The sequence below is a fragment of the Morchella sextelata genome (genome assembly GCF_020137385.1).
Source record: "Morchella sextelata strain SCLS chromosome Unknown scls_19, whole genome shotgun sequence".
NCBI classification, from domain to species: Eukaryota; Fungi; Ascomycota; class Pezizomycetes; order Pezizales; family Morchellaceae; genus Morchella; species Morchella sextelata.
Genome location: NW_025408634.1, coordinates 1,391,691 through 1,406,841, shown reverse-complemented (window position 1 = coordinate 1,406,841; position 15,151 = coordinate 1,391,691). Strand labels below are relative to the sequence as shown.

The following is a 15,151-nucleotide window of genomic DNA, read 5'->3' as shown; positions in this document are numbered from 1 at the left end:
AGATCCTTTTATTCGGCCAAACTACCAGAGCTACCGAAGCCATTCTACCTAAAAAGCAAAAGAAAACACCAATTTCCGGCGCGAGCCAATCCAATCTTTTTTGTGTCCATTCCATCTGTTTTTCTTAGCTACATCTCTTCCATCGTATCGACCATCGGCCATCCACATCCACATCCCGTTACATACAGAAATAAATAAAAGAAAAGGGAAAAATAATAATAAAAAAAAGCTAGGGGGTCCAAAAAAAATGAATAACCAACAATGCACAGCTAGGATCCACCAAACAGTACACGGTAGAGCAGCAATAGTTGCGGTGAAAAAAAAAATCAATAAGGATATATATAAAAAAAAAAACACCATAACTAAACGCTCGAAATCAAATCGTCATGAAGAAGGAGAAAGATAAATACTGCAAACCGACCAACCAACCCACCAACCTTCGTAAGCAAACAAGAATAAACGCCAATAAGGTCCTCCAGGAGAAATCAAAAGGTAAAAAAAAGGTAAAAAGAATGAAGTAATGAATAAAAAAAAAGTGAAGCTAATAAAACAAGTGGAATGTAGAATGAAACACCCGCAGAGGGGTAAGTGGAGATTTGGAAGAATGGAAATTAAATAAAAAAAAGTGAAAATGAAATAGAAAGAGACCCCTCGCTATGAATGCATGATAAGGAAAAAAAATCAAAAATCAAACCCATTCTCGTACGTTCTGACATAAACAAATAACAGACAAAGGAAAATATTAATCACAAAACTAAATCACATTAAACAATTTAGACCTTCTCGCCATTGACCGCAACCTTAAAGCCCTCCTTCTTCTGCTTGATTGCCTTTGCAAGCATCAGCTCTCTCATCCAATCGATTCTCTCCTCTCGGCTACCAACAGCAAAGTGGTGGACCTTTCCGATGGCGCTCTTTCCAGGTTCCGGCGCAGCCGGTACAAGCTGGAAAAAGAAGGCGCCACAGTCACCGTCCTTGCCGCCCTTCTTGTTGCCAAAGAGCTTGGAACCCTTGAAGGCGGCAGAGAGCTTGTGGCCGGCGCTAGTGGAGCAGGCAACAGAGTAGTTGTCCATCTCGATGAAGCCATCTTCTTTCTCCATGTGTCTTGCATACCCAAGACGGGTACCCTTGAGCACAAAGTGGTAGTCAGGCCACTCGTGGCGGAACCAGTTGGTTCTGCGCTTCTTCATCCATCCTGAGTGGGTTCTCTGTGGGGACGGGGCAGGAGCCATCTTGGTACCTTCCTCGTCATCCTCGACCAACTCCCACTCGGCGTTCTCGTCAACAGCGGTCATGATAGGCGCGGGCCTGAACTGGGATGAAACAGTTCCGCGACGTACAGGGACGGGAGTAGGGGTAGTTGGAAGTGGGGTAGGGTTAAACTGGGCGCGATCAGGTGTGGCGAAGCGCCTGTATCGCATGTCTGGGGGAACAGACTGCGATTGGTTGCGGTCATTTGGGGGAGGCGTAGTGGAGCAGATGGGGACATCAGCCTCCGAGAAGGGGGTAGTGGTCCTCATCATGTTCACGCTAACGTTGCGCATGCTCATGGGTGGCGAAGAACTCTCAGGCGGGCAAACACGCTCCATTCCCATTGTTCGCAAACTCATTGGGGTCATTGAGCGAACGGGAGGAGATGCCATGGGAGGAGAGTTGCTAAGACCAATAGGAATAGAAACTGAACCATTTGAGCTGTGAGAGGATACTGGGGGAGGCGCAGACTCGCTCCTTGAGAGCGGAGGGGTGGCCATGGGTGGCATAACTCCCCTAAGGTGAGCACGTGCCAAATCTTCAGCTGACTTTGTTGGCACTGGGGGAGGTGAGTGTCTGCGCTCCTCGAGATGCTGGAGGTGCTGGAGAGTCAAGAACTGCTTGACATTCTCCAACGGGTCCATGCGGCCAACATCTTTAAGGGTGTTCTGCTTAAGCTTGACCTCACGCCTCTGGGAAGGTCCCAAAACATCGCTGGAAGCAATGATGCTAGGTGCAACCATTGATGTAGGTCGGGAAACTCCGTCAAAGACCGAAAGCCTTGGAAGAGCTGAGGCATCAGCAATGCTTGGGGTGGTGGCAATGAAGATTGTTCCATGCTCGGCAGGAGCCCTGCGTCTCCTCTCACCCGACTTGCTGGTAACTGGCTGGCCGTGCTTTCGGCACTTTTCGCCCTTGGAACACTTGTGGAGCTTGACTCCCTTTGGCTTTTGGTTGTTCGGGCCAAATGAAGTAAAGTCCTCAATGTTCTTGTTTCGTCTAGTCTTGCTGACGACAGAGATGGAATCATTGGGCCCGACAACGTTGGTCTTTCTCTTGCGAGCCGGAGCCTTCTGGCGGTTTGCACCCTCCTCGACAGCACGGATAGAGGGCATGTACCTGACTTGCTGCAGGTAGGCAGAGTCAGCGTCAGACATGCCTGCAGATTCAGAAGCCATTGAATCGTAATGTTTCGACTTTGGGACGCGGGCAGTAGTCCTGCGAGCACGCTTCCTGATCTGGGTTCTGAGCGGCCTTGGTGCACGCTCTTCATCAGAAGAATCCTCACGCTCGGTGACTTCCGTCTCCTGTCTTCGCTCGGATTGAGGAATCTCGTTTACACTGTGGCTGCTTCCGCGGCCCATTGGTGTCTGAGGAATTCTGGGTGAAGATTTTGGTGTAGGAACCGGCGAGGTTCGTGGCGACGATTTCCTTGACATGCGGGAGGAAGCACGCGGGAACGGCTCTCCTGCCATAGGCGAGGAGGCAGTGCGAGTGCGGAGATGGTGAATCTCGGACCAGAGCTCAATGCGTTTGCCAAATGATTGGATATCAAGCTATTGTCACGTTAGCACAGGGTTAGGTTTGGGGGTTAGGGTTGTTGTTACTACAAACCTCTTTGAGATCTTCCCACTTCAAGTCTATCAGAATGGCACCAGAGATGTCATTTCGCTCAAACTTGTCCACGAGCTCTCTCTCGACACCAAGGGCGGTCATCCAGGCGCAAACCTGTCTGGGTGTCCAGCTCCTGATCTCGTCAATGTCGTAGTCGCTGACAACCTGGGAGCGCTCGCTCATTGGGCGAAGCTCGGGCTCGCGGAATAGGTATGGAAGGCTCTCGTCGATTGCTGAAGGTGGTTGCTGGAACTGAGATGGTGATGGAAGTGCTGGAGGCGAGGCTGGCGAGGCTGACGCAGAAGGTGTCGGTGGCATCACAACGCTCAGGCGGGGAATGGTGATGTGAGGCAGCGAGTTCTGGTGTGAGGTGCTGAATGAGCGGAAGAGATGAGGTCCTTTTGGCCCGATAGTGCAGATACTGTCGTGTGACGATGCTGGCGGTGTGTTGAGTGAGTATGAGCGGAACATCGAGGGAGACTTCTCATCGGAAATCTCAACCATCTGGAAGTTTCCAGCTGAATACTCTGGGAGTGCTGGTGGAGTCGATGGAACGTCGTAGGATTCGTCGTACTCGGATAGCGAGAATGTAAGTCCTCCATCGATGCTCCTCCTGCCTATTGATCCATCACTATCGCTGAGCATCTCGGTCATCATCCTGGCCCTTGCACCCAATGAACGAATGCTCTCGGACTCTGAATCCTCAGACTCGTCATCCTCAGCAGCACTCTCCATGATAACACTCTCCCTTGTACGCCATCCATTCATCGATCCCCGTCTGTGGTCCTCGTAGTCGCCTGAAGTTGAAGAGTCGATCGAGGTTGCTGTTGAGACTGGTCTGAATTTGTTTGACATTGGTCTGCTGAGTGCGTATAACCGCGAGGTGAGCTGTGCGTGCTGTGCGTAGCTGTTCTGCTGGGAAGAAATTGATGAAGGCTTTATTAAATACTCCCGTTAGCTTTTTGTGTTCCCTCCAAACGATTATGTATTTGTTTGCTTTTACTGCGCCACGCTGACGCTGCAAGGAGGAGTTTGTTTAATTTCAAGATGATATTTATGCTCACCATAGCTGCTGTGTGTGAATTTGCCGATGGATAAGCCTGATCACTTCCGGCTGCGGCTATGCACTTTACTGGGAGGGGAGGGTAGATTGTATTTTGCTTCACGAGATGAGGAAGTGAAGAAAGTAAGTATTTAGTTGTGGTGTGGGGGAGGGCAGAGGGTAATAAATAAGAAGAGCGATGATCTAGCTGTGGATCTAAAAAGGAAAAACCAGTTAATACACTTTTTAGGATGCCTGTTGTTGGGTGGGAGGGGGGGGTGGTTGGATTAATATATGAAATGTCGAGTCGAGATCGAAGGGGAGGGGGGTTGTATTAAAGAACGAGGGTTAGCGATCACTTAAGTAACCGTTCACAAGCAGATGCCGCTATTTTCCTGGTTTATGTTGCAGGGCAGTTCTGGGCTCTCATTCTGGCTGTGTGTGCCAGACACTGCCAGTAGTGGTGGGTGGTAGGTGTGTAGGTTGGCTGCTGCTGCACGTACTCTACTGCAACCGCTCGGATGGGGGTGTGGGTGGTAACAACTTGAGGCAGTCTAGTCTTCTACCTCCTACCACTGCAAAATTGAAAGGATGAGGTTCCAGGCAAATGGAGATTTGGGGGTGGTGGGTGTGTGGGAAATTATTTGGCGATTTCTCTAGCGAGAATCAACCAGTCCAGACATCAGAATGCAAATCAGAAGGAAAGAAAAGATCCAACTAAACCGATTCTGCGTACTTGACTGTTTGACGGATTGAACGTTTCCGAAGTGTTATGTTACTCCCTCCCATATTCTGCCTACTCCAACTCACTTCTTCCCAGTACTAGGAGTAGGAAAAAAATGAAATAATAAAATACTCTATTTCCTGCTTGCTTGATCCCAGGCCGTCACTCATCCTCCTCATCACCAATATCCTTTCCTCTACCAGTGGTTGGGCACGAGAATACTCTGGCTGCAACCCGGGCCACCAAACCAACAGCTGTTGTTTTTGGGTCATGTATCTCCTCCTCTGCCTACACTACGTATCCTCTCCCCCGCCCGCCCAACTCTTAGTTAGTGCACATAAGTATATACATGGTGACATGGGTGGGTGGTTGGGTGACGGAGCAGAAGCGCTCTCGCATATCACACATACGCGCCCATCGCATGAACGGCCACATTCTGCCTGCTCCTACTCCTGGAGGTGGTGGTGGTGGTGGTTGGTTGGGCTGTCATCCCTAATTATGATCGATATCCCAGGGTAGGTTAAGTACCTACATGAAAAACTCTACGAATAGAGATGGGTGGTGACCATGGAGCCAGAGGGAAAAAAATAGGCAGACCTAAAATAAGAAGCACTGTACTTTTTGCACCTGCCTGCACACACACACCAGCACACAGGGCTGTCCTAAAAAAGTGGTGCACGCTGTCCCAGATTGGGAGGGCGAGTGTGGGCGATTTGGATCTCTTAGCGATTTATGGGGGCGGCCGTTTCTACTTTGGGAGCATGCCCTTTCGGATTCAGCACACCACCCTTTCCCTTCCCTCTCAGCTTGCACACCCACTACTCTGCCTACCCCTGGTCGACGTCTGTCTATTCTCAACCATCTTTCGGGCCGAAAAATAGAGTGACGAAAGAAGAAAAAAAAGATATTCGACAAGAGACAGGAAAAAAGAAAATATATATGTATACATATACTTAGGTGAGAGAGAGACAGCCGAAAAGGAAAAAAGAAATAAAAAAAAAGTGTGTGTCTTCGTGTCATCGATAAGTTACGTCTGGACGTAGGGACGTGATACTAACAGCAGCTACGGATATCTATCTAGCTTCGTCTCCCTTAATCCTTATTTTTCCACACCGCCGCCCATCAAATATCGTTGTGGTCCCTTGGTACGGGTACGGACGACGGGTCCATAGGGCTAGAGCGCGTGAGTAGTGCTCTAGAGCTCGAGCTGTTCGTGAATCTAGAATTTCAATCTCCTGGATGATCAATTGAAGGTTAGACGTTTCGAATTATTGCTTCATGAGCTGTCGACATTCCGGGCCTGTCTACTCTACTACTCTATTTTGCTAGCCAGGCCTTGCGCAATGCTGCGCACGGCCACTATGCGCCCAAGCTTTCGCTCGCTCGCTCGTCTCGCGTCTCTTTTAAGATCGTCATCCTGCTTGCTTAATTGCTTGCTTCCTCTGCTGCTCTGCGCCCCCCCCCTGCCTGCCTGGAGTAATGCAATTGCCGTGGATAGGTAGAGTAGATTACATACCGTAGATTAGCCGAATCTGTCCGCCGTCGACTGTCAGATGGAAAAAAAGAAGAAAAGAAAAGAAAAGAAAGAAAGAAACGAGCAGAGGTTTCAAGGTTCACTTCGCCGCGCCGCACGCTGAACCTCCCTCAAGTAGAGTAGCAGCAGCTTATGCCATTGGCACGCGTATAGCGTACGCTGCGCTAGAGCTGTACATTGGCATCATCAATCTGATCATACCATGTGCTATCGACGCACCTACGGCCAGCCCGAATTATATCTCCACGGCTATGCGCTGCGATGGGTGAATATGCCCGTGTTTGGGGTGGTGGGTTTTCGGGGATATCGACATGAATTACCATATTTATTTATTTACTATTCTGCTGCTGCTGCTCCTCTATGCCTGGCTATGGAAAGTGAAAACCCTACTCATGTAATGCATATCCGGGACGTCCTCACTTCTCATGCCATCACGAGTCACGACCCGTACCCCCCCCCCCCCCCCCCCCCCCACAACTCCCTCCCCCAGGCCGCCGCCTCCCCCATGGTATCAATTGACCCAACAAAATTTAAACTAAACACCGTATGCTATGCCTCTTCCCCGGATGCCGACGCGAAGAGCAGCGATTGATTACCGCCGACCAGAAAAGCATTAAGCGACCACGAGCGAGAGGGGAGAGCGGTGGGCGCCCGCATGCAATAGCTACTCTGGTATTAAAGTGTATATATGATCATGTAGTGGTGTGTAATCCGGTATCAGATATGTAGCTCCCATAGTAGTACTACAGTTGCCACTACCCACTACTACTGCAATTGCAACACGTTGGTTGGTTGGCCGCTGGCCCCACGCTTTCATTTCACAAACAACACAATAAACAAAATTACCGAGCACGCGTCTTTCTCCTCTTTTTTTTTTTCCCTTCCGCGCACTCTATGTACCCACTGTAAATATCTCCCTCACGTGTGGGGGGGGAGTGATGATGAGGTAGCTAGGAGGAGAGGTGTTTTTTTTTTTTTTTCCCTTACCCTTTCCCTCACACCCTCCGATCAGTGATCCAACGTTGGATGCGTGCGAATCCCTGGTCTCGCGAGTATTCCTTGCATGAGCATTTGCAAAACCGTTATGAAATTCCTCTAACGCCGCATCCTGGGCTTTTGCGCTCAACCAGGGTCTTGTTTTTATTTTTCTCGCTTTTCTTCGCCGCCCTTTTTTGTTTCTTTGGGGGGGGGGGGGGGGGGGGTGGGTGGAACATCCGGGTGCACTCTGTCTGTCTGTCTGTATTGTCTGCTCTGTCGTACAAGTCGGATGTACCTTCTCCCCAGTTACGTCTCTAGATACAGACAGTAGCAGAGCTTCAGCGAATGGGCGGACGGTAGACATGCTGTTCTGTCAATTGTGCTCTGCCAGTGTAGCTCGATCCACTCGCGCCCACACAGTACCACACACACATACACACGTGCCCATGCCCATAAATTATTAATGTTTAATTACCTACTGTTGATCTGATATCCACCACCGCATTATACAACACGAAACGAAACGAACCCCCCCCCCCCCCCTCTCTCCCTTCCCATATAACAGAACCGAAAAAGAGCTGCTGTGCCATTCCGCGCTCCCTCCAATGGCGGTCTGCGCAGCAAGCTTAATTCTCGCTTGTGGCCTTGCAAGCCCTGTACTACCTGCTCTAATGGCACCATGGATGGATGGATGAGATGATGTTATGCGGGCGGGCCATGCTTCCTATCGATATCGCTCATGCGAATGCTCTGCTCATCCCATCATCTCTTATCGTGCGTGCTTCCACATCCGTAACCTGCACTACATGGCAATGGTATTGGGCCAATTGGCTTGTCCGGGTGTATGTGAGGTTAGGTATGTGATTGCAATTGTTGACTTGTGGACAAGGCAAGCAGGACAGGAATTAGGAAAAAAGGATTCTACCTACTACATACATACATCTGAACCTACCTACCTCCCTCCTGCGACCGATTGCCGGCCGTGGCGACGATATAGTAGTCTACATACTCCTCTTCTGCCCTTTTTTTTTTACCCCCTCCATCTTCCTGGCCATTGGAGTTACATGTTCTCTCTTCCCAGCAATCTACTATTATAATATTGCCGGGCGTCGTGCAGTACTATTCGTTCTCGCAGGAATGCGCATGCGAACCAACCAACCATTACAATGCAACCCGCTGATTGGCTGCCCGGCTCTGGAGGTCCTCGGCAGTAACAACAGTAGTAGAGTAAGTACTGACTGTGTTTTTATGCGATTTCATCAACGTCTGCTGAGTTGACAGGGGGACGAGGGGTAGAGCAGAGTAAGAGTCCGTTTCTGACATGCACCCTCCCTAGGATCGATCCTAGTCCTCAAACTCAATTCCTCGAAAGAAAGAAAAAAAAAAAAACTCAAACTCAAACCCAAAAACTCGAAACCGAACGGTACCATGGTAAGGTGTTTTTCTTTTTTTATACTTTTACGTACGCCATCAGAAGCGCAATTGCCCACGAACAAGTCTGTGGGATCGAGCACCGGCGGCAGGTCTGGACTACTCAATGGGCCCCCCCCAGTCCAGAGTTCTAGAGTTCGTGAGATCAACTGGATGGGCTGGGCTGGGCTGGCTGGCTGGCTGGCCGAGATCTAGAGCACCGCCGTTAATTGCTTCCCTTGAAGCTAACTAGCTAGCTACTGTAGAGCATTGTGATTGTGATTGTGATTGTGATCAGCACCTACCTACATACCTACAGTATCCCCCCCCCCCCCCCCCAAAGCCCAGGATGCTGTCCATCTACATACTCTACTCCTCTACCAGTAGTGCACCTATAATCCGTGACATGTATGATCAGCACCCACATACCCTACCCCCCCCCCCCCCCCATGCCCTGACCTCCCAGGGCTAGATCGCGACTTCATGACGCCTCCGTGCCTTCCGGTGAGAGCAGCGCAGTGCGGTGAATTGAACGAGCTCTCTTCTCTCGAGCGCAGTCCAGTGAGTGGTAAGCGCCGAGCTATCTAATCAAATCAAACCCGCGCTGCGCTGCACTGCACACCACACACACACACGACACCGCACGTGAGGGATCGTGCATGCGGGTTTCCCGTGCGCTAGGCCGCGGTGGGAGGCGTGCATATGCAGTCCTACCGTTTCCCTTCTTTTCGTTCCTTCGACTGTACTCTGCCCCTTGACGAAACATCCGCGGAAAGGTCGAGCATGCGATCCCCGCCCGCATCGTAGGAGAGCTGATAGGCTGGGGGGGAGGTAGGGTCGTCGGAGTTATAGTCGTGGATCATATTGGTGCTATTCCTTTTGTTTTTTTTGTTTTTCGGGTGGGGGGAAAGCGGTGTGGTGGGTTTGTGTGTAGAGAGTATATATGTAGGTAGTTCTTGAGCTGCGATTGGCTGCGTCATGGAGACTGCGTATCGAGGGTACAGAGGTGTAGCGAGAGAGAGTTGAGGTACAAGATACCTCTATGCAGGCAGGGTAGAGTAACGAAGGAAGATACAGTATGTAGATGCACGGGCCATATGATGTCCATCCCTCCGCCATCATCATCATCCCTCCTCCCTCCCCTACCCTACCCTCCGCACCCTACCCACACTACACCATCTACAACCCTACAACCCTACAACCCTACAACCCTACAACCCTACAACCCTACACAACGCATGAGGGGTTTTGTTTCCCTTCCCCGTCCCCCATGGATGGCCCAATCTCAGCTATCGTAACCTGGAGACACTTAATCTATCGAGGGCTGCATACAGCGGGATCGGAAAACTGGCGTGGACGTGCCTGTTCCTGATCAAGATCACCAAGATCAAGAAGCGAGAGCGAGGGAGAAAAAAAAGAGAAGGTAGGCAAGGAAACGAAGGTACAGCCGCGGTCTCGGCTGTATGTGTTCTGTGGGGGATTTTTTTTTACCGGAGGGGGAGGGTTGTGGATTTTTTTTTTTTGAGTGCTTGCTTGTCCTATCAGACCGTTGGAGGTTCAATTTCCTATAGACCGCCATCTAGATAGCTACATAGCTCTTCTATCCCTATTTGCCAGCCCTCACCGTCACAAGCAAGATCTAGACCATCAGGGGAAAAAAAAAAAAAAGAAGGAAGGGGGAGAAAGAAAAAAAAAAGTGAACCGCATATCTCCCTCCCACTTACTCCGTGACAATCCTATTGCACCATCCTATCCTATCTTGCTATCCTAAACAACTTCCATACCTCCTAGTTGCTGTGGCCATTGCCATCCTTGCCCTCGTATCGTCGGCACACTCGACAAGCGTCCGGCCGGTAGAAGTATGTACTTACTCTAGGGCGGGCGATCATAATACGGTGGCCCCGAGATTCTAATGCAGTTGTAGTGCGTGCTACCTAGCTTGATCATCATCGTTGTATGCAGCATGACCTCTTTTTCGAATCGGTTTTTTTTTTTTTTTTTGGCTAGTGAGGCTGTCTTGGATTGTGTTGCTTTTTTTTTTGGAGGGACACGTCTAGATCTGGAGCAGAGGTGGTAGAGTATCTAGGGCGGTAGAGTACATAGGGTAGGGTGTATCATCTCCCACTCTCTCTCTCTCTCTCTGATTTTCACACTGCCACCTCCTTCCTGGTGCTCCTCACACTTGGCCAGCTAGACAGCTAGAGTGGAATTGATAATGCCATGGCGTCACAAGAGGAGGGGGAATGGGAATGGGGGGTTTGGATCACGCATAGAGGGCTTGTAAGCGAGAATATTAATTGTCCGTGTCTCGGGTGGTGGTGGTGATGAAATATATTTTATTTCCCATGGTCCTAATTCTGGTGATAGGTGGTGGGAGAGATTGGATTGGATTGGATTGGATTGGATTGGATTGGATTGGATTGGTGTATCTAGATATGAGAGGAGCTAGAGAGAGAGCTCTCCTTACGGCGCAGCTAGTTTCGATGCGCTCCATCCGGACGCCAAGCGGATCTCTCTGCTTAATTCATCCAGACAGACAGACAGATCTCGCAGTAATCAATCAATCACAGGTGTAAGTAGAATCGATAACTCCTCCCTCCATACATCCAAGTGTAATTCCAATCCGCAGATCATCCCCAAACCCCCAATCCAATCCAATCCAATACCTCCCACCGCCCACAACCAAGGCTGTGCAAAAAAAAGAGCCTCCGTCTAGACATCCACCCCCATCTCAGGGGGGCCCGGGGGGAGAGCAAAAACACGGTACCGGCACAAATGTCGAAATACTCCTGTTGTTGGTAGAAGTCGAAAAGCGCCATCCAACACTCCAGATCGTTCCAGACGTATCATAACAGCGCTGCTATAGGTGTCCCCGGGAATGAATGAAATAAGGCGGCTCCCTCCCCCCCCCCCCCTTAGCAGCTTGGGGTGCGGTGGACAGGTGGGTGGATACCAACAGCGTCGGCACTCGGGCTGGCTGCACGTCCTTCTAGACCGCGGGCGTTTAGAGGTGTGGTGGTGGGGGACGTCGGTCGGGATCGGGGGGCCGGGGGGGGCCGGGGGTGGAGGGTCGGCTAGTCCTGGTGGGTGGTGGTCGGTTATCGAGTGAGGAAACGAAACGAAACGGGACAGCTGGTTGGCTGATTGGCGCGGGAAACATGGGCTCTCACTCACCACTTTTGCTCGTGACACACGATTTCCCCTCCTCACTAGTAATACAGGTATGTACAAAGGGGGGGGGGGGGGGGAGAGAAAGAGATGTAAAATAAGCGACCCCAAACAACACCCGAAAAGCCACTGTACTCGCGATAAGAAGAGAGTGTCCTGTTTTCGATCTATCTCCATCACGAGCTTTTCTCATTGGGCGGGCCCAACGGCTTTCGCTTGCTGGAGAGCTGTTTGGTGCTGGTTTCACAGTGCACCCACCATCCACCGAGCGAGCGAGCGAGTGAGGGGAACAAGTGTGTGTGTGTGTGAGGGGGAGGAAAGAAACTTGAAGGAAGCTGAGAGGAGCACTCAATCAATTGCGCAAGAAAGTCGTACTGAACCGCACCGTACCGTGGTCGATCCCGGCCGGTTGCGTCACGGCCGCTCACTCGCAACGCAACACTGGAATGCGGGGTGGATGATCTAGCCAGGCCCGTAATACACCCACCTACTCTACCTGTATCCTGTATGTACATAGCACGCACAAACGGAACAAGTAAAAAAAAAAAAAAAAAAAGAAGAGATGAAACGTAACCCGTTCCTTTCTTTCTTGTTTTTCCTTTTTTGGCGATGCGGGAGTGTGGCATGGACATGAGTTTGGCTTCTCCCTCCGAGATTTGGCGGTGTGAGGGAGGGGTGGCGTAGGGTGGGGTTACTGAGAGTGGAAGTTTGCCACTATTGGACTGGCTGGATTGGATTGGATTGGATTGGATTGGATTGGATTGGATGTTTCTACCTCTACTTACTGTTGCTCTATTTCATGCCTTGCCTCGGTCTCGGTGCGGGAGAGTACCTACTGCGGGGGCTGACAGGTGCTGCTCTGCTCTGCTCTGCCCTGGCTATCAAATGACTTTCACACCGCTGCCAACTACATACTCTACACAGATAGATAACATCTAGATTCTCCGTAACCAAAGGAAACCGGCCAATGCCAATGCCCTCCTAATTAACCAACTGCCCCATCGCGAATTGCCACCGTCAATGCAGAAAAAGTGTGCATGAATTGATAGGCTCCCCCATTTGTCTTGGCTGGCCTGCGCAAATATCCTTGGGATATCTACTATCTGGCTGTACAACAACAGGAGGGATATAGTACATAGGTGGCTAAGCCATTAAAGCCAGCCAGCCAGCCAGCACATTCAATGAGCCTCAGTGTGGCGGTGCGGTCTGTTTTGCTGGCTGGCTGGCTGGGTGCTGGCGGGGTGCTGTGTTGGTAGACGCCCGGCGCCGTATACGTGGAGGAGCATCGGCGGTAACTGGCTACGTGTGTCGTTTTGGAATTCTGGTCGACCTGGTATTGTGCCTGTTAGCTGTGTGATGATGAAACTGGGGAGAACGTTAGGCCGCAGTGAGGGGGGGAGAAGGGATGAACGGTTCCTTGTGCCTGCGTAATTGTAATTGTAATTGTGCTTGTGGTTTTGGTAATTGTATGTAGGGTTGTTATTAGATGCCAATATTAACGAGATCGATGCCAATTCGCGTGCATGACAGCTACAAGCTAGCAGTAGAGTACTCTAGCAGCCAGATCTGCAGCAAGTAGAAACCGCACCGGCCGTTTCTCGAAGCGTTATGTCTTCCCCCAATATTCCCCCGCTGCCATCCAATGCCACAATCATCCAATCCAGTGCCAGCTACTACTCTACAGCTCACCCGCTGTCTAAGAGCTCGTAAGCTGTGCCGATTACTAATCACCCGCCAAGCAACCCTGCAACACCACAACCCAAAACGGCACGCTCCGTCTCCAGCGCAGCCAGTAGCAATGATTCAACAAACCCAATGGAACAACACTGCGGAAATCGGAGTCGAGGAATGCCGACGCACGATAGAGCAGAGTCGCAGTTCCCGGCTTTCCGCGAGACCTGACAATCCCGACCGTTTGTTTAATTGTCCAGGGCCGCGGCGGCCGGGGGTGGGTTGTGGGGGTTTGGGGGGGGGGGGGGGGGGAGGGACAGAGTTGTTTCTCGGTTGCGAGAGGCATGCTGTTTGTGTTTGTTTCCTGGGGCTCGGCAGGATGGATGGGCTGGCTGGTGGTACCTTGCTTCGACGGTGGAGGGGGGGGATTTGCAGATAGATGTGGTTGTGATTTGTTTGGATGAACTGCTGGCTGGCTGCTGGCTGCGTGGAAGCGAGAGATCTATGGTACTCTGGGCCGTCCGTACCTACCTACGTTTTGCGTTTGCGGGGATTTTTTTTCGTTCGATGTTTGATAGGTGAGTTTGTATTTAATTCGGCTTAGCTACATACATCTGGGTGTGTATCTATCTGGTTTAACGATTATTTGACTGACTGAGTGAGGCGCACAAAGTAGGAAGGTTAGTGTCGAATCCTAGGAATCCATAGAACACTGTTATATCCGCCAAGACAAAGGGCACTCACACGCAAATTAGAGCAATTACCGCATTTAAGGGCCTCCCGCGAGAAAGGGAAATGCCTCAACAGGGTTAACAGCAGTAGGAGAAGAGGAAAAAAAAAAACTGCTCTGTGCCTATTTACGGGGTGGCCTTTTTTGTTGGTTCGTCGGGTGGTGGTGGTGGTGGGAGTGAAATTTTCAGATATTATTAACGAGAGAGCGCTTGATAATTTAACTGGGGATATTAATATCATCTATCTAGTTATTGAGATATATAGGTACAGTGTTTAGGTATGTATATCCATCCCTATCACGCTGAGGTTGGGGTTGGGTTGGGTTCTGGCTGGCTGGCGCGTCTATCCCATCTATTGATCTGGGCGGCCGCCGCGGTCGTGGTAGAGTAGTCATACACCCTCAGCTCTTTTGCACGGGAACCTGCTATTTTGGGCGCATGGGGCGATCGATGCTATATCTGGCCCTGGGGGTGGCTAGAGTGGTTACTGTTTTAGTGTGCGAGTGCACCGTGGGCGTGATTGGCTCGGTGCGAGCCACATTTGCGCCAATGGGGACGTACATGGCATAAGGTAGGTGCAAGTGGGCAGACAAATATGCAATCCCATCCTAGCTGTCCTATCCCATGAGAAGAAGAAAAATGGAGGCTCTTGGCGGCGTAAGATATCGAGGAGAGCTAGGCAGATGGATGATGATGATGATGATGCCAGCACGTACTAGCTCTGGGGGGAATTCTGCTAGATCTAACTAAACTACACTACGTCTGCGCCAATGTTCGAGGAGTCGAGTACTTCCGCGATGAAACCTAGGGCTCTAGCTTCATGTGAGTCATTGCGGGCACGCAGAAACGGTCTTGTCTTCCCTTGATGGCTCTTGTCTAGTCATGTGTGCTGGCTGGCTGTCCTATCTAGCTGCCTGTCTGTCTGCCAGCTATGAACCCGCACGCCCGAAAAGAAAAAAAGAGGAGAGGAGATCCACTCCCATCTAGCGTACTGCAGATATCGCAAAGTAAGAAGAGTAGGTAGTAGA

General features: G+C 50.6%; 1 protein-coding gene across 1 annotated transcript; it reads right to left on the bottom strand.

The window, feature by feature from the left end:
* Positions 1 to 773: 773 nt before the first annotated feature.
* H6S33_005245 (uncharacterized protein) lies at positions 774 to 3,720 on the bottom strand (the record flags this gene model as incomplete). The annotated part of the gene is made up of 2 exons (XM_044836611.1): positions 774 to 2,807; positions 2,866 to 3,720. 2 exons carry the CDS (start codon positions 3,718 to 3,720, stop codon positions 774 to 776), a joined length of 2,889 nt encoding a protein of 962 aa, XP_044690458.1.
* Between the last annotated feature and the right edge of the window lie 11,431 nt (positions 3,721 to 15,151).